The sequence below is a fragment of the Danio aesculapii genome, chromosome 11, assembly GCF_903798145.1.
Source record: "Danio aesculapii chromosome 11, fDanAes4.1, whole genome shotgun sequence".
NCBI lineage: Eukaryota > Metazoa > Chordata > Actinopteri > Cypriniformes > Danionidae > Danio > Danio aesculapii.
Genome location: NC_079445.1, coordinates 12,918,767 through 12,945,186, shown reverse-complemented (window position 1 = coordinate 12,945,186; position 26,420 = coordinate 12,918,767). Strand labels below are relative to the sequence as shown.

General features: G+C 36.1%; 1 protein-coding gene across 1 annotated transcript; it reads left to right on the top strand.

Moving 5' to 3' along the window:
- Positions 1 to 26,420, top strand: LOC130237463 (mitochondrial tRNA methylthiotransferase CDK5RAP1-like). Its single transcript, XM_056468409.1, has 3 exons — positions 1 to 208; positions 14,745 to 14,885; positions 26,131 to 26,420. The coding sequence occupies exons 1-3, from the start codon at positions 167 to 169 to the stop codon at positions 26,194 to 26,196; spliced, it is 249 nt and encodes an 82-aa protein (XP_056324384.1). The 5' UTR covers positions 1 to 166; the 3' UTR covers positions 26,197 to 26,420.

Sequence of the window (26,420 nt, the reverse complement as noted above, 5' to 3'; positions counted from 1 at the left end):
ATTGAAAGCAACAGAATTTAATGAAATCGATAACATGTGGCTTTTTTCTCATTTCTAGAAAACCCATGCATATCATCGGTTGGAAGATAATGTTCCTGCACCAGTGAAAAAGCGCCGTCTGGAAGAACTTATCTCTGTTTATAGAAAAAAGGCAACTGAAGTCAACATGACTCTTATCGGCAACACACAGCTTGTATTGGTAGAGGGAGTGAGTATAACATCATACTTAATGAAGTTTTGCATACTTTTCTTCATTGCTTGCAGAGTTTGTTAGGGATAACAAGCTAAATAGTTACCCACAACATGTTCATGTTCTTAAAAGGCTTTCAGGCTTTCACTATATTTCAATAGTTTTATTTTAGTATTAATTTTCACTTTAAAATATCATACTATGTTTAACAAAAAAAGAATGTCATAAACAACATGAGTGAGAAATGATGAAAGTATGATATTGTGTTTTAGCAGATGATTTCCATGTCATCATGTATGCATACTAAGTACTAGAAAGTTGTTTCTCACATAGATCTGTTGAAACCTACATTTATTTGTTTATTTATTTATTTATTTACTTACTTTTACATATATTTATTTAGCAGACACTTTTGTTCAAAGCAACTTAGGAATGAGGATAATAGAAGCACTTAAAATCACCAGAAAGTAACAATATATAGATTCAATAACAAGTCTAAATTAATTTAACATTTATGTATATATTAGATACAAATGTGTTAACACTTTACGATAAGGGTACACAAATTACAAATATGTGTACTAAAAAAAATTATTATGTATTTAAATTATTATGTCCATTACTGTGAAAACATTTTTTTTTCATGATTTATGATTTGAGTTATCAAACAGATTCATTTCAGCTTTATAGAAGCATGCAATTAAATAAACAGTTTACAATAACACATTGTTTATTAGTATTTTAAAGGACCAGAGGGGTATTGCACAAAAGTTGAAACATAAAAGCCAGGATAACAGAATAAAATCATGGCTTGTCCTAGTTTAAACAGCTCTTAATGGCTTAGTCCATTGCATGTTTGCTGATCCAGGATGAGAACCAGCTGCTTTGTGATATAATTTCCTTATTTAGGTTTTTTTTTTCTAAGAATATATGTATATACTGTTAGACTTTGCTGCAATTTTACAGTAACTTGCTGCGAAAATGCCCAGTAAAATACCACTTACATTCTGTACAGTTCGCTACTGTAATGTGCACTGCATTACGGGTATTCTACTTCAAGTATAATCAGTACTGCTACTGTAAAAGATGAAAGATTTTTGAATGTTAATCATTGTTTTTTTTTTATTTCATGGGCTAAAGTTTTGACTTATAGCATATGTTATATTTACTTGTTTTTGAAATATTTGAAATGTATATTCTACCAATGATAGAAAACTACTAGGATGATTACTTTTGTTGTGAAAACCTGGCAACCACATATGACTAATTACTTCACATAAAGACACTTTTTAGATGTTTTAAGTTATTTTATTTTATTTTATTTTTTGCAGTGTAAATAAATGCAAATACAGAATTCCATTTATAGCTTTTCTCATAAAATCAGTCTGTGTGCGGTCATTAAGTAAATGTTAAGATGGTGCAGCTGTTTGAAAGACCGTTGGTCTGAGGAGATGCCTGACGGGATCGGTGCAAGGTACTAGGTGTTTAACTAAAATTCGAGTTGAGTTAAACTCGACAATAAGTGCATAAAATGTGTATCACACATCCTCCATTGCATATTTTAAAGCTTGCTAACTGTCAAAAACCACATTAATATTATTACAAAGCAAATTATTTAATAAAGCTAAATGTTGTCCTCTTTTCCAGTGTGCTAGGCCATCTTTTATATTATTAGTACATTTCGAACATGGGGATATTTTTTTAGATAAATATTTTGTCAGATGAGTATTTATTTCTTTGGTCATTCCGATTTTGAAAGGAACTTCGAAGGGGGTTTCCATTTATGTGGCTTTAAAATAGAGTTAATAAAAAGTCTCTTTACTTGTACTCAACAGCCCCGCTCATTCATTCATTCATTCATTCATTCATTCGTTTATTAGAAGTGCTTTATCTCCCACTAATTTTCTGCTCAGCCTTTCTAATTTCTGCTCAGTTGCCTTTAAAGCAAATAGATAGTTTTCTGCTCCTCCCTGTTTCAGCGCATATTTAAATCTACAGCATGCTGCAGCGCAGAATATAGAGACAAGGTATGTGTTTATCGAAAGATGCTGGATACCATTTACAAATGTCAGCAATCGGTTGTTCAATCGGTTACTGTGAAGTTTATTAATTTGGAAAGCTGGGAAATCTGAAAGTGGGGAATTAATAATGAAGAAGTTGAGATTGGAAGCTGGATGGGTTTATATGCATGGAAGTGTTGTTCAGCCACTGAAAATGTCAGGCAAATGATTGCCTAGTTTCAGGTTCGTGGGGTACCTTTTACAGCATCAATAATATAGTCAGTTAAATAGACCTAAGCATTTGTTTAGTTGTTCAAGTGTAAAAGAAGATGAAAATCACTTGTTGTCTTGGTAATGTAAACTTAAGTGTAATGTAAAAAGTTGACAGGATATTTCTGTTTTTAGCACTCCTTTTTTCTGAACTGATTTTTATTCAGTTGAATATGAAAACATAATAGTGCTCTTCCACCTAACCAGCTTTACTGTGTTGAAGTTTGATTAATTTGCACATTTGTTTATTTTTGAACAATGACAGCCTGTGACGCGCTCTTACTCTAACGTTACTTTGACTATTCAGGCTGAAATAGCGTGTAGGCATGACTTCAAAACAACATTAGCACTGTCCGGCGCCTAGACTGCAGCTCTGCACAAGAGGTTTAACCATAGGAAAAATGGTCATGCCCAACTGAGCCGGGTTTCTCTTGAGGTTTTTTAATTCTTCACTTTTGCCAATTGGTGAAATTTTTTCCTCACCGCTGTCGCCACTGGCTTGCATGGTTGCAATCTGTAGAGCTGCGCATCGATGGATTTGCTCTTCAGTGTTTGGACTCTCAGAAGTGATTATTAAACCACACTGAACTGAGCTAAACTTGACTGAACTTAAACTTTGAAAACTGAACTAAACTGTTTCAATTTACTATGATCTTCTATGTGAAGCTGCTTTGACACAATCTACATTGTAAAAGCACTATACAAATAAAGGTGAATTTAATTGAATTGTTTCATTGACTGTAGCGGATTTTTATGATTTTACTATTTAGAATTAGCCAACAGTACTTTTCTGAAATTATATTAAGGAGAAAGTCTGAATCTGCGAATATAAAAACCAACTTTACCCCAATGCCAGTTTTGTACTGTTATGCATGTTGTATGTATATACATTTTTTTGGTTTTTTATTTATGCACTTTGACCTGTCCACCCAGTACCTTTACATGCGCGCACTCACACACACATATACACACACACACACCTGTATCTGACTGATTTTTGTTTGCTTGTTTTGTTTTTTATCTCTGTTTTTCATCTTTGTTTTTCCATCTCTATTTGTATGTTTTAATGTAATTTTTGTACCTCTTTGCATTAAAAAAATACTAAAATATATGTTATTAATATTAATAAATATGTAAATGGTCAAGATCATGGAGTAACTATAAAACACATTAATTTCTAGCATTGACAACAAAACTAACATAAAAATCACGAAGATTAGTCTTAGCCTGGTTGTTAACCTGCTCTGGAGCAGGCTTGCTGCAAAGAATAAATCTGTGTAGTAACTTAATTCAGATAAGTTAGTTTGAAAATCCCAGCTTAATCCTTATCTTGCTTTTGTGCAATATCCATTTGGTCACCACTTAAGTTAAGGGGCCACAAACATCATAAACTAATACTTAGTTAATTATGACTTATGTATTTAGATGACAACAGAAGTCACAAGCTATGTGCTGTGATTGGCCAGTGTTGTTGGACTATGTCTATTTACCAGCAAGATTCTATGAAGCTGATATGAACCTGTTTGATAACTCTGATCTGTATTAATGAAAACATTATTTTTATAATAATGACATACCTGTATGCATGCATGTTGTATTTTGGAAATTCCTGTAATAATTTGAATACATTGATTGTAATAATAGGCGACGCAGTGGCGCAGTAGGTAGTGCCTCCGCTGGGTCAGTTGGCATTTCTGTGTGGAGTTTGCATGTTCTCCCTGCGTTCGTGTGGGTTTCCTCCGGGTGCTCCGCTTTCCCCCACAGTCCAAAGACATGCGGTACAGGTGAATTGGGTAGGCTAAATTGACCGTAGTGTATGAGTGTGTATGGATGTTTCCCAGAGATGGGTTGCAGCCGTAAGGCTGTAATAAGTAAAACATGTGCTGGATAAGTTGGTGGTTCATTCCACTGTGGTGACCCCAGATCAAAAATGCTTTCTCCCATCCATGAATTTATGATTCCATAATCATATATTTGTAATTAGGTAAGGACCTTCTGTTAACAAACATGATCATGTCTAATTAATCATAGGTCATGATGATGTAAATATCTCAATTGATGCCTTAATTAAGGTGTGGTTCATCCATCAAATAATTAATGAAAACTGATATATTAATGAATAAATCAATGCATGTGTTAATGCATGAATTCATGGTAATGTGTGTGCTCTTAAAGGTACAGTAAGTAAGTTTGACACACAGTGGTTGAACTAGGTATTGGACTCCTGATTCAAATACATTTTCACTCAGCCCCTCCTCTGACAACTCCATATAAGCGCAGGTTGCCAGATTGACAACATCAACAGGAATGTGCCTGACTATCAAACCTAAAGGCTGATTTAAATTGTGTTTTAAATAAAAGCAATGGCATGGGATAGATTGAATATTTTCCATAGTAAACGGCGTTTTTTGTCTTTACCAACACCTGAAATTTATATTTTAGAAACAGCTTCTATTTCTTGCAGCTGAACAACAGAAAATTATGACAATGAACACCTCAGGTACACCTGATGTGATTTAATCAGTGTTAAATGCTAATAATATGAGTTTGAATGCCATATTACATGACATTTATTTCCATACTACTGAAAGCAGCAAGGATAGTTCACATCAAATCTTGAAAATAAAATTAACCATTTGAAATGTGACTTCAAAACTGTGACTCAGTGTAACCCAACAAATATCAATGATTCAGTATGTTCATTTAATAATGTTAAAGAGGTTTATTAACTAGATTGGAAACCTTACCATTTCATTGGAACGCAGTGAATGCACATATAATCTGTGCTTCTGAATGGCTGTATTTAAATTTCTGTTATGCTGCCTCCGGTGCAAACAGCCAGATTGCTTATCACTACAAATCTCGTCATGTAACGTGTTGTCAGGGCACGGGGTTACAATGTACCCTGCTCAACTAATGTTTACGTTTGTAATATTTATATTATTTGATAATTAATAACTGTTACATATTGAGTAACATTATTTGACAATGCTAGTGTGTATTGTTCCTGTGTGTGTTGTATCCTCTATCTGTCTCTCTTTCTCTCTCTCTCTCCACATGAGCGGATATCAGGTGCAGCTGTGAGAGGGGCGGCGCCAATTATAAAAGCGTGCTGTTTGCGCTCTTCATCGAGTTCTCTTCCTGTTTCCCCTCGCTGTTGTGTGTGTGAGCAGATCGCTCTAAGTTCTCTGTGTGGCAGTGATATCTTTCTGTTTGAAACCTTTTTCCAAAGTCATCTGGTGAGATACTCTGTTAAATACGGTACTAGGACGGTAACTTGCATTAGCGTGGCTGATCGTTTGTTTCATGTCTACAACCCTGTTTCAAAGTAATCTGGTGAGATACTCTGTTAAATACGGTACTAGGACGGTATTCTGTTAGCTGTGGCTAAATGTTTACTTACTGCTGAATGATCTAAGGGAAGGCCCCTTTTTCTTTTGTCCAGTTTTCTCTTGTTTAATGGATAGTTATGGAGGTCAGAATTGTTTTTCATTTACGGATCTTTATTTTCGGTTTTAGGTAAGAAATTTAATAATAGGTAGCGTACCTTGTTTTGTTTATTGTTTTGACCTTTTTGTTCCCTGCTTCCTATACTGGAATTTTTGTTTAATAAATTTGTTACCCCTTTTTCGCAACTTGGCCTGTGTGTGAGTGCTTGGGGAACAGGAACGGGGACTCCGGGTGACCTCTTTTAATAGCGGTCATCCTTAACCTTATGTGCGTAGCGAGGTGCATCCGCTATGTAACAATAACCATCTCATGTGGAACTCTCAATCTGTGTATCATTTGAAGTCTGCTGCTGTCCACCAGATTAATAAAATAAAGTGGAGGAAAAAGTTTTCAACACGTCTTTTTTTTTTTTTTCTGGGAAAATATTCTAAAGCTCATGTTGACATGGAATTGAATCAGATTTTGGTAAAAACCCAAATAATACAAACATAAAAATATAACAAAACAAAAAATGTGGAAATATTTTTTTTTATCAGAATCAGAAAGAGCTTTATTGCCAGATATGTTCACACATACGATGAATTTGTTTTCATGACAGAGCATCTACAGTGCAACAGAATTACAGAGACAGAACAAAAAAACAGATATTAAATATATTCTAAAAAATAGAAGTAGTGAATGCGAATATACAAATTGACAAGTGTATGTACAGGTATATTACTATATACAACGTTATATGAGCAGCTGTCATGTGCAAATTGGCATGTAAAGTGTGTTGTTAAATAAGTGTATATGTGTATAAAAGTGTATGGCAAGTGGTGATGTTGGTTCCACAATTATTATCATCAAGTGTTTATGAGATGGTTTGCCTGAGGGAAGAAACTGTTTTTGTGTCAGGCTCTTCTGGTGCGCAGTGCTCTGTAGCGTCGACCAGAAGGTAAAAGTTCAAAGAGGCAGTGTGCTGGGTGTGAGGGGTCCAGAGTGATTTTGGCAGCCCTTTTGCTCGCTCTGAACAAGTACAGTTCTTGGGGAGTAGGAAGGGTTGTACCAGTGATTCGTTCAGCTGTCCGAACTATTCGACGCAGTCTTTGGAGATCGTATTTAGTAGCTGAGCTAAACCAGACAGTTATTGATATGCAGATGACTGATTCAATGATGGAGGTGTAGAACTGTTTCAGCAGCTCATTTGGGAGGTTGAACTTCCTCACCTGACGAAGAAAGTACAACCTCTGTTGAGCTTTTTTGACAATGGAGTCAATGTGAGTGTCTCCATTGTCAAACTTCAAGAGCTTGACAGAGGAGTCTTTTGAAGTGCAGTCATTCGTGTACAGGGAGAAGAGCAGTGGGGAAAGGACACACCCCTGAGGGGCGCCAGTGCTGATTGTGCGGATACTAGATGAGAATTTTTCCAACTTCACCAGCTGCTGCCTGTCCCGTTAGGAAGCTGTTGATCCACTGACAGACATAGGTGGGCACAGAGAGCTGAGTTAAGGCAGGAAAAGTTTTGGGATGATAGTGTTAAACGCTGAGCTGAAGTCAACAAACAAGATCCTCACATAGGTCCCTGGTCTGTCTAGGTGTTGTAGAACATAATGCAGTCCCGTATTTACTGTATCATCTACAGACCTGTTTGCTCTGTACGCAAACTGAAGGGAATCCAGTGAGGGTTCAGTGATGTCCTTCAGGTGGGCCAGCACCAGTTTTTCAAAAGACTTCATGACCACAGATGTTAGCGCCACCGGTCTGTAGTCATTTAGTCCTGTAAGTTTGGGTTTCTTTGTGATGGGGATGATGGTGGAGCATTTGAGGCAGAAGGGCACTTCACACAGCTCCAGTGATCTGTTGAAGATCAGGGTGAAGATGGGGGCCAGTTGGTCAGCACAGGATTTTTTTTTTTTTTGAACTTTTATTGACAACAGTCAACATAAATACCAACAGTAATAAGAACAGTCCTGAGATTGGGCCCGAGCATACAAATAAAGATATATATAGTGACAATATAGATCTGAGGGAGAAAAAAAAAAAAAAAGTTAATAAATAAAAGTAAATAGACAAACTTCAAGCAAAAATACAAACTTAGAGACATAAGTGACCTATCCAATGAGGCTTTGAACTGGTCCCCATCTTCTTTCAAAGATTTGAGTCTTCAGCTGTATTTGTGCTGTCAACTGTTCCATTGAATATAACTGTCTGGTTTTTTGTATCCACTGTGAAACCGTGTGTGGTTCAGGTTTAAACCAGTTAATTGTTATATTTTTTCTTGCAGCCATTAGCAGGAGATGTAGCAAAGTTTCCTGATCATGGGACAGATCCTCTGGAAATTTATCCAGTAAAAACGTTAAAGGGTCCCAAAAGAGATTCACTTTAAGGAGCTTTTCTACGATCCCCTTAACTTCAGTCCAAAAGTGTTGAACAATGGGACAGTCCCAAAATATGTGCGTTTGATCACCCACCAGTCCACAGTTTCTCCAACACTTATTGCTGCCACAACTACCAGAACGGAAACACTTTAGTGGTGTCCTGAAAAATCGAATTTTAAACTTCCAATCAAACTCCTTCCACATTTGACTCCCCACTCCCTTATGGCAACCAGAACAAACATCCACCCAAGTATCATCATCCAATGTCACATTGAGTTCCATTTCCCATTGTTGTTTTATATGTTGTGTGTTATCCGACATATCCATCATCAGTTTGCAATAAATTAAGGACACTTGTTTTTTCATTACACCCTTGTTTTCAATCAGATGAATCAAGTGTTTTTCTATGTTTGTTGGTTCTCTTCTGAGCTGATCCCAATTCTTATGTTTTGTTAAATAGTCCCTTATTTGTAAATATCTGTAATGGTCCCCTGAGGGTAGATTAAACTTGTTTCTTAGTTGGGAGAAAGATTTCATTACATTTCCCTCAAAGAGTTGGTTTACAGTAAAAAGCTTTTTTTCCGCCCACATCTCAAAGCCCCTGTCCGTTAGAGATGGAAGAAACTCAATATTCTGACTTATGGACATGGCTCATGAAAGGGCCACCAATCCTCTTGATTGTTTTTGTACCTGGTTCCAGATTTTTAGAGTGTTTTTAACCCATAAATTTTCTATCTTTATTTTCTTCTGTGTCTCAAGACCAACAAATGGGAGCCTCGATAGAGATATTCCAGGCATTGACACCTCCTCCATGGAGACCCATACTGTTTCTGGATCACGAATGATCCAGGCCACGATTGCTCTTATTTGGGCAGCCCAATAATACATTTTTATGTTAGGCAGCCCCAGACCACCATTACCCTTATCTGACATCAGAATTTTAAGGCGCACTCTTGGCCTTTTGTTCTGCCAAATAAATTTTGAAATGCACTTTTCTAATGATTTGAATGCAGATTGTGGTACAACAACAGGAAGGCTTTGAAATATGAACAATAATCTTGGTAGAACATTCATTCTAATACCTTCAATTCTTCCTAGGAGGGAAAGTGGAAGTATATCCCATCTATTCAAATCGGTTTTAATTTCCCTAAATAACTTTTCATGATTAGATGAAAACAACTGAGTGGTCTTAGGGGTAATTGTTACTCCCAGATATTTAAACCCCTGTGTGGAGTGTCTAAATGAGACCAAATTATCTAACTGTGATGGCCAGTTCCCAACAATCATTAATTCTTCAGATTTGTTTGTATTAACTTTATATCCCGATACAGTACTATACTCATTAAGACTTTGGAGCAGGGCAGAGATGGTCGTAATTGGATTTTCCAAAAATAATAAAATATCATCAGCAAAAAGAGACAACTTATGGGGAGCATTGGTTTCGTCTCTTATTCCCTGTATAAGAGGATCTAATCAGTTCGGCCAGCGGCTCTATGCTAAGTGCAAATAAAGAGGGGGAGAGGACTTCACCCTGTCTAGTGCCGCGTCCCAGCGGGAAAAAAATTAGAGCAGTGGCCATTAACCCTTACTCTTGACCTGGGGTCTTTATAAAATATTTGGATCCATTTAATAAAGGTGTCATTAAAACCCATATGTCTGAGAGTCTGCTGTAGAAAGGCCCAGTCCACTCTGTCAAACGCCTTCTCAGCATCTAAGCTGAGAAGCATTGATGGGATATTCCTTTTTTGCGCTATTATTTGGAGATTTAAGGCTCTTCTGACATTATCTGTTGCTTGTCTCTGTGCAATGAAACCAGTCTGGTCAGGGTTTACAAGTTTTCTTATGTGGTTTTGAATTCTGTTTGCAATGATGGCCGCAAGTATTTTCAGATCAACACATAGAAGGCTGATGGGACGATAAGAGGTGCAGAGTGTTGCGTCTTTGCCCTCTTTATGGATGACACTAATAATGGCTTCAGACCATGACCGGGGGGGAACACCTTCTGAGAGGGCATAATTGTAAACCTTATGCAAAATCGGTGTCAGCTCTTTTTCAAACACTTTGTAATATTCTCCAGGGAGTCCATCTATTCCCGGAGATTTGTTATTTTTAAGTTTCATAATGCTTTTTTAAATTTCTTCTTTTGTTATTGGGCTTGTTATTTGGTCAGCTTCCTCCTCGGTCAGTTTACTAAGATGAATTGATTTAAGGAAATTTTCAGTCTTTTCCATCTTATTTGGGCAGTCCTCTTCCCCATATAACTCCTGGTAATAGTTAGCTAATGCCTTTGTAATCTCCTTCGGTTGGTGCATCATATCCCCCGATTTTGGGCACTTTATTTTATGCACCACTCTGCTTGATTGCGATTTACGCAGCTGAAATGCTAACAAACGACTAGCCCTATTACTAAATTTATAATATTTTTGGTTTGTAAATCTCAGCTGCCCCTCTGCTTTATAGGTTAACAAGTTGTTCAGTTGTTGTCTAGTCTCATTTAGTTTGTCCAGTAAATCATCCGTCCGAGTTGTCTGAAATTCTCTTTCCAATGTTCTGATTTTATTTTCTAATACTAATTGTTCTGCAATTCTCTCTTTTTTTAATCTGGAACAAATTGCAATAATATTGCCCCTTAGAACACATTTGGCTCCCTCCCATAAAACTGTTGGAGACAGATCCTTATCATTAAATTCAAGATAGTCAATAATGCTTTTTTGTAACTCCTGTTTAACTATTTCTTTATTTAATATAGATACATTGGCTCTCCAATATTTAAAATTATTATTTGGGCTCATCTTTAATTTCAAACATACTGGAGCATGGTCTGAGATGGTGATTGCTTCTATATTACATTCAGTGGCTCTAAAGGAGTCTTTTCCCGACATCAGGAACATATCCAACCTTGAGTAGGCACAGTGAACCTGTGAGAAAAAAGTAAAATCTCTTTCCTTGCGATGTAAGCTGCGCCAGACATCAACCAAGCCTAATTCCCCCATCAGTGCTAAAAGAGCCAGAGATTTTTGGGATTTTGAACCTGAACCTGCAGGGAGCCTATCAACAGCTGCTCTCAAAACACAATTAAAGTCCCCGCCAATTAGAATAATCCCTTCTGCTTTATCTGCTATCAATGATGCCATCTTCTTGAAAAAAATTGGGTTGTCCTCGTTTGGAGCATATAAATTAAGCAAAGTTATTTTAATGCCCCCTATACTTCCAATTACCATCACATACCGCCCCTCTTTATCACAAAAATGTTTTTCATGACAAAAATAAATAGATTTATTGAAAAGAATTGCGACACCCCTCTTTCTCCCATTGTGGTATGAGGAGCTATATTGCTGGTCAACCCATTCTCTCCTCAGCTTCAAATGCTCCCTTAACTGCGTCACGCACAAGCGATCTTTTCTTCTGCAATTCGGGTGAGAAGTCGTGGTCCAAGTATATTTGTCCTTCTTTATACATCACTTTTTTTTGCTCCCATGCTTTCCTTAGAATAGACTCTTTGACGGAGTAGTCCAGAAACTTCACAATCAGGGATCGCGGGGCAGCATCTGGGTTTTTAGGTCTGGCGGTAAGTGCTCTGTGGGCTCTCTCGATGCTGATGCTCATCTCTGGGGGTAGTTGAAGGACAGATTTAAGCATCTCTTGTACGAAAAGTTTTACATCTGTTCCTTTACTTCCCTCTGGCACACGGTAAATTCTCAGGTTGTTTCTCCGTAGTCTGTTCTCCATGTCCTCGCAGCGCCCAGTCAGGTGCATGTCGCGCTGCAACAGGTGTCGGATGGCCTGCTCATGGCGCTTCACAGTATCCTCGTTAGCGCTAATACGGTCCTCCGCCTCCGAGGTTCTCTTTTCCAAATTTGTCACGTCATCTTTTAGTCCTTTAAAAGCCGTTTCTAGTCTCGTTAAGGAGAGCTGAGTTTGCGTGTGTCCCTCTTGGTTATCTTTCCTCATTTTCTCGAGTTCCTCCAATATTCTTGACCCAGAGTCATGCGGGCTAGCATCTGCAACCGCCGGTGAACACGAGGCTTGTTTCAGAGTCAACTGTTTCAAGTTGTCCCCCTTGTCCTTAACTTGTTCCTGTTTTTGCGATCCCTTACCTCTCAGGGATGATGCCATTTTGTTTAAATAAAGATTCGCCGAGTTTTATGTAATTTAGTTAGGAATTATATTCGTTTTTGAACGGAGCAATTTCTTCAAGCTACTACTAGCCACATGACGTCACCGGAAGTCCTATCAGCACAGGATTTTAAACAGGCTGGTTTTATAAAATCTAGGCCTGGTGCTTTTTTCCTCTTCTGTTTATGGAAGACCTGGCGCAACTCATCTTCACTGAACTGAAGTGCAGAAATGGGGGAGGCGGGGGTGGTGTAGGTGTTAATGGTGGCGTGAAGAGCCGTTCAGAGTAGGTGTGACCTCATTCAGGTCGTTTGAAAGTCGTTCACTGTCTACAGTGCTGGGGGATGGTGTCTTGTAGTTTGTGATGTTTTTCAAACTTTTCCACACGGAAGCTGAGTCGCTGGAAGAGAACTGACTCCTTAGTTTCTCAGAATAGTTCCTTTTTGCAATCTGATCTCCTTTTTCAGTGTGTAATTGGCCTGCTTATACAAGGCCCTCTCCTCATTCCTGTAAGCAACCTCATTGGCCTGACGTAGCTGTCTGAGTTTTACAGTAAACCATGGTTTGTCATTGTTGTATGTGAGTTGAGTCCTGGTAGGAATGCACACGTCTTCACAGAAACTAATATAAGATGTTACAGTCTCTGTGAGCTCATCCAGATCGTTTGCAGCAGCTTCAAAAACACTCTAGTCAGTGAGATCGAAACAGGCTTGTAGATCCCGCTCTGTTTCGTTAGTCCATCTTTTCACAGATCTTAATACAGGTTTGGCTGTTTTCAGTTTCTGCCTGTAGGTTGGTATGAGATGAATCAAACAATGGTCAGAGTGCCCCAAAGCTGCTCGTTGGACGGAGCAGTATGCATCCTTTATTGTGGTATAGCAGTGATCCAATATGCTAATGTCTCTTGTGCGACATGTAACATGCTGTCTATATTTTGGCAGTTCACGGGATAGTTTTGCTTTGTTAAAATTCCCGAGAATGATTAAAACAGAGTCCGGGTGTTGTTGCTCTATCACCGTGACCTGATCAGCTAGTTTCTGTATTGCCAGGCTCGTGTGCGCGTGCGGAGGAGTGTAAATACGGATGAGCATGAACGAGCAGAACTCGCGCAGGGAGTAGAAAGGCTTACAGTTAATAAACAGTGCTTCGAGATCTGGATAGCACACCTTCTTTAAAACCGTTACATCTGTACACCACCTTTCATTGATGTAAAAGCACGTCCCGCCACCGCGCGATTTCCGCATTGATTCTTCATCGCGATCCGCTCTAAACAGCTCATAGCCCCGTAGGTGAAGCGTGTTGTCCGGTATAGTGTCGTTCAGCCAGGTTTCCAAGAAACACAGAGCAGCTGAATGCAGAAAACCCCTGTTTGTCTGAGAGAGCAGAATGAGTTAATTTATTTTGTTGGGTAAAGAGCGGAGATTTGCCAGATGGATGCTAGGCAACGCGGTCCGAAATCCGCGCTGTCGGAGTTTCACAAGCGCGCCTGCACGCTTTCCTCGTCTGCGTGCTTGAAAGCGTTTGAGCATCATCGCGGCTCAGCCGACTACAATGTCCAACAGAACATCAGTTAAGTCCAAGTTTGGAAAAATATTTGGTGGTGTATGTGCCCGAATGTCCAACAATTCGTCTCTGGTGAAACTAATTGTAGCAATGTGACTCAAGACAGGACAAACTAACAAAAACTACTGCAGAGCACGACACGGAGGCAGCCATCATCATCGGCGCCATCTTGGTAAAAGGGTGTATAATAACAATTAAATGGTGTATAATGAAATGGTGTATAATAACAATGAAACGACACAAGGTGAAAGTACTGAACTACTGAAATGTATATAATACTTATATAATATACAAGTATATACTTATATAATACTTTATATAAAAACTTTTTTTGGTGACGGCTGCTTAAAGATGCCTCTTATTTGGAGAATGAAGTCAGATGAATTGCTCAGATGTGAGTTTTTCACAAACTTCAACAGTGTAAAAGTCTTGATGATTCTGTGGGTCTTTCGCTGCTTACAGCTCCTGTTTTTCATGTATTCAATACTTTTTTCCTGTGTCATTTAATTTTATTGCACATAACTTAAACTGTAAACTAATCAATATTGTTTTCTTTGAATATGCTTTTATGCTTTAGAAGAGTCAAAAACGTACATACAGCACCTTTAACGTAAAGCGTTACCTTAGCATTTTATTAAGTCTGTTTAATTTGGAAAATGAAATTGTTGAGGGTGATTCATCCTATAGTTGCTTGTCTAAGAAGACATATTGTAATAAATTCCTTTGGAGATTGATGCTCCTAAGAATTATACTTAATTGGTTCTTACAGATATATTTTTTCTTCATTATCTACAGGAAAGCAAAAGATCATCTGAGGAACTTTGTGGACGAAATGATGGAAATGTGAAAGTGATTTTTCCTAAAACAAATTTGCCTGTTCAACCAGAGAAAACTCAGATGGCCTGCATTACACCTGGAGATTATGTGTTAGTCAAGGTAAAGTATAGACTTTTAATTATTTCTATAATATTAAGTAATTAGTGTGTCAGTGTTCAGTCAACTTTGTAGAGCACCATTTCAGCATGTTTATGTTCAGCAATTTCTACATGTTAATGTTTGGAATCCTTTGAAGTGGTCGGAAGATTACTGAAAAATCATACTAATTAAAATTACTATTACTTGCCAAAAGGTATTAAAGGGCAAGTAGAGTAAATAATATGCAAAATATGAGTATAAATTATAAGTACTACTACTTCTGTACGGTTTGTACTAAGGAGTAATGAGTAGTGATTATTATGCTGTGAAAATGTTTTGCATTTATAATAAGCCAACAAAAAGTAGGTTGGTGCATTTACATGAAGAGTGAAATTTGTGTAACCTAAGGGACAAAAATCTAGCTGTGATACGTTGATGCTTAAATTATACACTTTGAACTGTGACTAACAAGCTGTGACAGTCCAGGAGCTGGCATCCCAAATCAAGCTTGTGCAACACTGATGGAAAACATCCGATTTGTGCATGTATTAAAAATTAAACCCCCAAGAATTTAGTGCCGCTGACTCTCCACATGGACTCCACATTGACATGGACTGACTGAGGTCTTCCAGTTAGAAAGTCCAGACTCCAATTGCAGAGGGATATTGTTGGGGATGAAGATTACCAGTTAAAATAAAAGTCTGGTGTGTCAGATGAATAGAATAGACTTGGATTCCGAGATTCAATAAAAATTAAGAAACTTTACTGAAGATAGTTTGCAGTTTTTTGGCAGAAGGGGTTCGCACTCTCGCTGGCTGATCTGATTTACAGTAACAACAATTCAGTAATTATTATCCTTACACAAAACAAGAAATGGTGTCAACTCAGGTAAAAGTTCTGATTGGTTAAAGCAAAGATAGACAATTCATACTACACAAAGTCCATCTAGCATAAATAGTAAATCATTTTAAACAGAATTAATAAAAATAAAATACTAAAATCACTTTAGATAGTAATAATAACATAGCAATAACAGTAAAAACTGCTGTTTTATAGTGTAATATAGTGATATTATTAAAAACTAAGTAATTTTTTACAACAACAATAAAAAAAAAAAAAACAACAACACTTTTTGTGTTTTAAGCTGTCACTATTGAGGAGAACAGTAGTTGCTTTACTTGGACTCTGACTCGATTTCTAATGTTAGTTTCTCTTTGTTTGCCAAGTAGTGTATTGTGGCAAATATTGTATAAAGAGAACAATTGTGCTCTGGATAATTGATACTGTGGTGATTGTCACGGGTCTGTCAAATTTGTTTTGATCTATTAAGTTTAAATATTGTTCTGGATCAAGAAAATGGAACTCAGCAATACTGTTATCAGATCATAAAATACATTGAACATCTGAAACACTCAAAACACACAGACATAAAGAATCAGCATGTGCTTCTCAACTATGGTGAGTTTTTTTTTTCTTTCCAACAGTGCATGCTGGGAACTATGGATGAATGTTGTGTGATTTTCTTAGCATACACTGCAGCCAAAAAAAAAAATCTCAAACCACTGTTGAGATAGATACGCTGATTATTGATGTCTGTGTCTCTAAAGTGATTCAGGTGATCAATGTGTTTTAAAAATGTATAAAACCCACAGCTGAGGTCCATTCTCTTGAAAAACACTGAATTTAGTTCCTTAATGATAAACACTCATTTAAATATAATTTGCACAGCCAAACATAAACTCTTATACAGTAACTCTTATCAAGAGTAAGAATGGATACAGGATCAGTCAACCTGATCATATTTGCTCTCTTTTCTTGCTACTTGTCATAGCAAGCAAAGAAAAATCAACATCAGAAATCAAGTTGAAGAGCCCAAGTAAATCAACCGCTTCTCTCCACTATGGTGACATCGTGGTGAGAAGGGGGGGAGAACATGTTTTTTGTAAAATGTAAATAACTAAAACAGTTAATTCTTAATAAGTCTCATATGGACTATTGTGAACATCTGACAGAAATAAAGTCAAACAGGTAATGAGCGAAGCTGCTGCTGCTTCTCTTCTGTTATGAATGCATAAGTAGTGAATGCAAATATACAAATTAACAAGTGTATGAATGGGTATATTACTATATACAACGTTATATGTGCAGCTGTTATGTGCAAATTGGCATGTAAAGTGTGTTGTTAAATAAGTGTATATCTGTATAAAAAGTGTGTAGCAAGTAGGGATGTTGGTTCCACAATTATTATCAAGTGTTCATGAGATGGATTGCCTGAGGGAAGAAACTGTTTCTGTGGCCGGCTGTTCTGGTGCGCAATGCTCTGTAGCGTCGACCAGAAGGTAAAAGTTCAAAAAGGCAGTGTGCTGGGTGTGAGGGGTCCAGAGTGATTTTGGCAGCCCTTTTGCTCACTCAGTATAAGTACAGTTCTTGGAGAGTAGGAAGGATTGTAAATAAACTATAAAATGTATGCTAAGTAATTCAATACTAGGCTATATGTAAAAAGCTAAATTTTTATATGCTAGTAGCCTGTACTTTAAATAAAAGTCATCATGCGCCATGTTGTTGTCCATCATCACCGCGTCCGCAGAGCATCTGTTTTGCTTTTGTAAAGAACAGACCTTCATTTGACTGACAAAACAATCTCAATAAAAAAAAAACAACTTCATTCTTTGACGTCAACTAGGCTGGCTACGCTATTTAAGGGCATTCTATACCTTATGAGATTTGGATCTGTTCATATAGGCCTACTTATTTCTGTGCTTCTGGGGACAGTTCAACAAAACACTCCCTAACCTGATGCTCAAGACATAATCTTTAAAATAGTGACTTCTATTAAAAATGTTGACAGATGTTGTGATATAAGAATTAAAGTGGAGCATTAATTAAAAGCTTATTTTCTACAGAGCGATTGATTTGTGGTAGCCTGCTTTTGTATTTAAACAACCAAACAAACAAATGATTCAAAATTAACAGCCATGCTGGTTTTTAAAAAACATAAAAGACTTCAGTCAGTATTTTCATTTTGTAATCTAAATTTGTAATTTAGATAAAGAAAATATTTAAAGCAGGCCTATTTATTTTATTCTTTTTATTTTGTTTTTTTCCTGTTGTTGGAAACAGCTGCATTTTACAATGTTCTGTTATTAATGTTCTATGCTATTGTTCACAAAATAAATCAATATTTTAAAATGCATCAGGCATATTTAATGTGTTAGACAAAATAGACACGTCAATTATTATTATTTTTATTTATTAAATGATATTTTAATATTAATCTAATCAGTTAATGGTTAATATTCGGTTATTGAGTGGTAGTTGTCGGTTGGGAAAATTAACTGAAATGAGCATTGCTATTCCAAGTTCAATGCATCAATTTTTGGTGCCTTTAAAAAAAGCCTGTTATGGGTTCCAGCAACAGTGACCGTAGCGTAGCCATTGTTGTCTCAAAAAATTCATCATCCCCCCAACTCCTTGGACAGAAATAATTCATACTCCTTATTCCTACTATCTATCTGTATCAGGGGTCTAACTATATACTCAAGTCACGATTTGATATGTATCTTGATACTGAATATTATATGCCATTAAAAAATGCTTTGTATTCCAATTTCTTAGCTTGAATATTGAACATCTGAAATTTAAGACAACTGAATTTTTCAAGGAAGATTTTTATAAACAAATTTATTTTATAGACAACATATTTTCAAATTTTCAAACTAGATTTTTTTTGTACTGAATTCCTAGACTGCAAATGTCCAGTTTGCAAAAATACAGTTTTAAGTTTTCAAGATGAAGAAATTAAATATTGTAAATAATTAAATAAATGTTAATAAGCTATTCAAAGTAACATTTATATCTAATCTTATTATTATTTATATAATAATAATAATAAATCCTGTATAAATGACGATTAAAGGTTCAGTTATATTCTGTACATTGTTTAAACATTGTTAAATAACATTGAAATGTTGTATCATACTATATTGTTAAATTATTATATTGTTGTTTTATCCAATTTTATGTTTTATTTTGACACCGGTTTTTTAGCAATGTTTAAACTTTACAGTAAATTTTTTGGATAAGATTGCAAAGATGTATTGTTCATTTTATACTAAGCCTTTAATTGTCATTTAAAGTGATTTACAAAGCATAAATAGTCCTCAATAGGTCAAAAAGCTGGATGAAGTTGAATTAATAAACCATTTCTTAACATACAAAGTAACTATTGTGATATGTCTTAATAATAAGATATATAAATGTTAATTTGAGTAGTTTATTGATCATTTACTTACGCATTCTGAATTATATAAAAAACCACCAACTTTACTTACGGTAAATAATTGGTTTGTTAGTAATGCAATACTTAATTTAGTAATGAAAAATAATCATTAACAAAGTATGAAAACACAATCATTATGCAAATTATAAATGTGCTTATAATTCAAGAATACAGCATTTGTAGCTGTATTTATAAACTGCTTACTAACATCTATTAATGTAGAGTTAAAACTTAACAAATAATGATTTATTTGAGTTTAGTTCCAACCCTGCTCCAACACACTTACCTGTAGGTTTCAAACAAGCCTGAAGTACTCAATTAGTTTGATCAGGTGTGTTTAATTAGGGTTGGAACTAAACTGTGCAGGGCTGCGGCCCTCCAGGAATTGAGTTTGACATCCCTGACATAGAGTCTCAAAAATCCATCTTCAAAAGCCTGTGTCTGCAGAAGGCTTGGGTATGCCAATATTAAAGCATTTTCATCGGGCTTCTAATGCTAGAGCTTTAATGTTCTGGCTGGAAGATGCATAAGTAAAGGTCTAACCATACTAAAGACCTCTTTATATGCACAATCTGTCAGAATCATTCATTCTTGCCTGCAGGGACTGATAAAGCTTATTATGTTTGGAGGGAAAACGGTCTGCGTTTTATTAAGGATCGTTATGTCAAGAGGCGTTTTGTTTCCTTCAGTCAATTAAGGGAAAATTTTGATCTCCCTCATACATATTTATATATTTTTTAACACATTTCTAAACATAATAGTTTTAATAACTCATTTCTAATAACTGATTTCTTTTATCTTTGCCATGATGACAGTAAATAATATTTTACTAGATATTTTCAGGACACTTTTACACAGCTTAAAGTGATAACTAAAGGCATAAGTAGGTTAATTAGGTTAACTAGGCAGATTAGGGTAATTAGGCAAGTTATTGTATACTGATTGTTTGTTCTGGTTTGCTCTTCAAAAAAAATTGCTTAAAGGGGCTAATAATTTTGACCTTAAAATGTTTGTTTTTTTAATTAAAAACTGCTTTTATTTTGGCCAAAATAACACAAATAAGACTTTCTCCAGAAGAAAAAATATAATTAAACATACTGTGAAAATTGGCGACGCGGTGGCGCAGTAGGTAGTGCTGTCGCCTCACAGCAAGAAGGTTGCTGGTTCGAGCCTCGGCTGGGTTAGTTGGCGTTTCTGTGTGGAGTTTGCATATTCTCCCTGCGTTCGCGTGGGTTTCCTCTAGGTGCTCCGGTTTCCCCCACAGTCCAAAAACATGCGGTATAATGAACATGGATGGATGTTTCCCAGAGATGGGTTGCAGCTGGAAGGGCATCCACTGCATAAAACATGTGCTGGATAAGTTGGCGGTTCATTCTTAATAAAGGGACTAGGCTGAAAAGAAAATGAATGAATGGTACTGTGAAAATTTCCTTGCTCTGTTAAACATCATTTGGAAAATATAAAAAAATAACACATATATATATATATATATATATATATATATATATATATATATATATATATATATATATATATATATATATATATATATAATTTATTTTTTTTATATATAAGTTTTAATATTTGCCAAACGATGGTTAACAGAGCAAAACCACACCGAACAAAAAGGCACTGTAGTGATCAGCAGGTAAAGTCAGAACTTGTGGAAAATTAATTTTCAATATAAACAAATGCTGCAGAATTAACACTTAGCTCTGGCCCTTTTGTTAAGATTATCAATGGCAATAATGACGTTGGAGAACCACCTGTTCTTTGTTCTTCTGAAGGACAAAGGTGTGAAGAGGCCAGAACTTGCAAAACAGTTTCTTGATCTAATCAACATTTTACATCGTCTAAGACGATGTTTCCCAACCCTGTTCCTGGAGGCACACCAACAGTACATATTTTGGATGTCTCCTTTATCTGACTCATTCAGTTCAGGTTTTAGAGTCTCTTCTAATGTCCTGATGAGTTGATTCAGGTGTGTTTGATTAGGAAGAGGTTGAAAACCTGTACTGTTGGTGTGCCTTCAGGAACAGGGTTGGGAAACACTGATCTAAGACACAGAGAGACACATGGATCACAATCTTCCATCTCACAATGGGACACAAAATGGAGTATTTCACTTAATATACCTTTAGATTCAAATAATCATGTATATATTTAATATACACTACTTGAAATACTCCACTGTATGAAACATTACAGTGATGTTTAGACTCTATATATTGAAAACAATGCCTTGGGTAAATTAAATGTGGTTTGGAAAGTGAATTATGCATAAGAAAATACTTAAGACAGTTTAACTGTGCACTATGACTATGCAAATGCCAGTCACACTATGGATGACACCTCCCAGTGACCAACTTACAGGATCATCCAATCACTATACTGGATTTGAAAGGCGACATCTTTTCAATCCAGCCTTCTAGAGAAAGGATAAAAGAGTGAGAATGGTGGTATTAAGAAGGAAGTGTGGGGGTATCAGAAAGAACTGTGTAGTGGTGATACACAAGGTACCACTGAATGTCTGCAAGATGAAACAAAAAGATTCTCTGAATGCCCCAGGTTTTCTGAATTGCTCAAAAACTTCAGAACATTGCTGTGTGTTCGAGCAAGGATTTTCATGGTAACAGTGCTTTTTCCAAGGCATCTGTAACCATCGCTTCAGGACAACCACTTCCAGAAATCTGCGTGTCCCTGATTTCCAGGAACTCTACCTTCAAGGAAAAAGACGTCAGCATGACCCTGACATCAGAACCGCCAAAATCTTCAGTTCTGCGTGTTCTAGAATCTCCAGATTTCTTTTTCTCAAAGCTCAAGAGAGCCAAGTGTGCTCGTTCCATGCTTCAAGACCTGCAAGAAGATCCAGCTTCTTTCAACCACTGCATCTACGGCAGAAACATAAATATATCACTTTCCAACCCTCTAAAAAGAGACCTTGGCATAGTGTGTTTCAGTATAAAATATTCTATATAATTACTCTATATAATGACTCTACACCATAACTTTTCAATTCAGATGGATGGGGCAACCATTACTGCATCCAAAATGGTAAAAAGCCTTGGAGTAACGATTGATGACCAACTAAACTTCTCTGACCACATTTCTAGAACTGCTCGATCTTGCAGATTCGCACTCTATAACATCAGAAAGGTCCGACCCTTCTGAACATACAGCTCAACTCATTGTTCAAGCTCTTGTTCTCTCTAAACTGGATTATTGCAACTCTCTACTAGCCGGGCTTCCAGCTAATTCTATCAAACCTCTTCAGCTGCTTCAGAACGCAGCAGCACAAGTGGTCTTTGATGAACCCAAAAGAGCACGTCACTCCGCTACTCACCCGTTTGCACTGGCTGCTCGCATCAAATTCAAAGCTCTGATGTTTGCTTACAAAGCGACCTCTGGCTTTGCTCTTTCTTATCTGCTCTCACTTCTGCAGATTTATGTGCCCTCCAGAAACTTGCGTTCTGTGAATGAACGTCGCCTCGTTGTTCCATCCCAAAGAGGGAAGAAATCACTTTCCCGAACTCTCACATTCAATCTGCCAAGTTGGTGGAATGAACTCCCTAACTACATCAGAACGGCAGAGTCACTTGCTGTCTTCAAGAAACGACTAAAAACTATTTAGTCTCCACTTTCCCTCCTAATCTGTAACTGCCTCTCTGGCTATACCACTAATTGTACTCTCTCTCTCTCTCTCTCTCTCTCTCAAAAAAAGAAGAAAAAAAAATTATAATAATAATTCTAATGCTTTGCTTCTTAGACTTTACACACCTGAAACTTGTCTATAGCACTTGTTCACTGCTGCTCTTATAATTGTGTAAATTGCTTACTTGTCCTCATTTGTAAGTCGCTTTTGATAAAAGCGTCTGCTAAATGACTAAATGTAAATGTAAATAATTAGATGTTTATAACTGATTTTCTTTATTAACAAAAACTTCCTCAATTCTTTGTTATTTCAAAATAAGGTTTACCTTATCAGACTCTAGCTTCGCTTTAGAAAAGATAACAGAGTTATTAATCACAATACGTTACTTTATCACCTTCATGACTCGTTTATGCACTAATTTATTGTACATTTAGTAATTGTAGTTACCCTTGTTTACTCTTTCGTTTATAAATACATATTTATTACAATCGTGCCTTCCTTGTGTTGAAAATACAGTAAAAGGCTCTACAAGTCAGACGATCTCATTATCCTTCAGATTTGACCAGATAATAAACACCTTTATATTTGTTTTATTCAATTAACTATACATGATTGTTAATTTATTTGACAGTTGAAGCTGTCTGGTGCCCCTTTTAAAATGAGTTATTTATCTGTTATTTCTACATTATTTGGTGCCCTACGCTGTGGTGTAAAGTAACTAATTACAAATACTCAAACTACTGTAATTTAGTAGTTTTTCTCAGGAATTGTAATTTACTAAGTAGTTTTGAAAATGTGCACTTTTACTTTCCCTTGAGTATATTTTAGTGCTGTATCGATACTTTTACTCCACTACTTTCCTTCAATCTGTAGTCACTACTTTATTTTTTCTTGTCTATGGGGATTAAAAAAATCCGTCCTATGATTCCTGTCCAATCACATCGCCCATAGAAGGTAAATCGCATCACACTGAACTACCTCAAGACATGGGTGATTTATAATTGCAGCAAACTGTTTGGAAGCATTAAAAGTGTCCAAGAACAAGATGTCCAAAATCTTTACCATTAAGAGACTGTTAAGACTCATGTCACTGATGAGTAGGCCCACATGGAATCTGCGTGCGCAGAAATCTGCAGATTTCGATGTATTTACTTGGGTAAATATGTGTAAATTTATATTTGTTCAGTTTTTAAATGTATTTTACTAATACTATTGTGATATAATAATAGTAATATTAAAATGTTAATATGATTTATTTATTTACACTTGCTTTGTTTACCAAATAAGTGGACTAATTGGATTTGCGATGTACACATTGAATTAAAGTTAAAAAATATATAATTTTTTTCATTTAATATATTAAGTCTCCTGATACTCCTAAAATCGTTCTGCATAAATCCACAGATTTTTTACAAAATTTTCCGCAGAAATAGCAAACAATTTCTGCAGATTCTGTCTGGCCGTATTGATAAGATGATGGATGTTTACTGTATGATGACCAAAATGGCCTTAAACACCCAGCAGATGCAGGACTTCAACATGACGTCAGATTGACGTTGTACCCCAATGTCAGAGGGATGTTGGGTTTTGTTTGGAAATGAAAATCGGGTTGGCGTCAGAACTCAACGTTAGACCAACGTCAGTATCCAACCTAAAATCAACCAATTATCAACGTCTAATGATGTTACAGCTTGATTTTGTGTGGATGGTACCAATATGAAGTCTATCAGATCATTTTGGTTGCTGTACCTGATGAATAAATGTTAGTATCTGACGTCAATATGACGTTGGTTTTAAATGTTGGCTTGACGTTAGATTTTGGTCACTTTCCAACACAACCTAAAATGAACCAAATATCAGCGTCGTTTAACATCATTATTGGACATCAAAGTAAGATCATCCTGATATGCTGGCTAGACATGAATGTTGGTCACCTGACATCACAACTTAAATCTGACCTAATATTAACGTCTTATGATGTTGTGTGCCTGCTGGGCAATAACTACTGTAAATGCACTACAGAATGTTATATTTACACACACCCACAAAGTACATGTAAATCCTTCAGCTTTTTACAGCATAATACTCACTACACACTACTCTTGAGTACTTTTGAAAGGGCTTTTTACTCATACTTTGAGTAATATTTACAACAGATACTTTTACTCTACTTACACTACATTTTTAGGCAAGTAATGGTACTTTTAGTTGAGTATGATTTTTTTAGTACTATTTCCACCACTGGCCCGAGAGGCTAAAATATCAATATTAATATCAATACCAAAATAATGATGTTAATATTTGTTATAAATCCTATTATCACTACATTAATTGGTGCCCTACGCGAGGCTAAAATATCAATATTAATATTGATATCAATACCAAAATAATGATTCTAATATTTGTTATAAATCCAATTATCACTACTTTAATCGGTGCCCCACATGAAGCTAAAATATCAATATTAATATTAATACCCAAATATGGATGTTAATATTTGAGATAAATCCAATTATCACTACAGTACCATTGGCAATGGAGACACAAGTCTGATAAAGTTGACCTGTACTGTACTGAACGAACCATACCGCTGAGGTATGAGGAAATGAGGTATTATATAAGGCAAAAAGCAGGTGTCGGAAATCTGACTTGTTGAGTGGTTGCACACAGTGAAGTACAGCAAAGTTCTGCACCCACTGGTCTCGAGGGTGGAGAGCTATTGGTGTGTGTTAGGTGTTACTCATATATTGTTGATAATGTTCAAAATTAGACCAAAGTTTAAAGATTTAATGAATGCATTTGAGTTGATGAAGATTGACCAAGGGTTTCGGAGATTATAGAAACACTTCCTGCAGTGGTTTGGAAATTACATCTATCATATTTTTTGTTAGCTGTTTATTCTTTAATATGTCTGGTTAGCTCTTTCTGTCTATTAACATTAAATGGCTGAATTTACTTGGTAATGTTTTCAGGTATTTTAAGGTGGATAGTTGTATAATTACAGTTTGCTGTCTGATTGTTGACTTTGACAGCCTTGAACGTTTTAATTGAAGAAGTCTGTATTATGTAAATGTTAAGATAAATGCACATGTGTTGAATTCAAATGCAGCCCTATGGCATATGGGCAAAATATGGACAAATCCAATCATTGAGGTAAATTTCAAAATGATAGTATTTAAATAACATTGGGTTTGTCCATATATTACTAAATATGGGTATGGGTTTTTTTAGAGTTCAGAGTTTGATTATATTTGCTGAGTTTAAACAACTCAACATTTTATTTAGTTTTAAGAACAATGCCACTCTTTAAATGTAGATGTTTTATGTTTCAACAGATCACATCAGCTAATTCGCAGAGTTTGAGAGGACATGCCTTAAACCACTCTACACTGAATGACTGAAAAACAGCCATCTGACAATCTTCTGTGTGAATTCCGGTTGACCTCAAGATATCTAAAATGACTTGCTTTTTTATTTCACTATGTGCATTCAGTAATGTATTATTGTGTTAAAACAAAATATGAGTAAATGCTAAATAAATAAAAAGAAATGTAAAAAATGTAATGTGCAGAAAAATAAATGGGCAGTTTCTCTAAATTATTTTGATGCATAACACTGTTGTAAC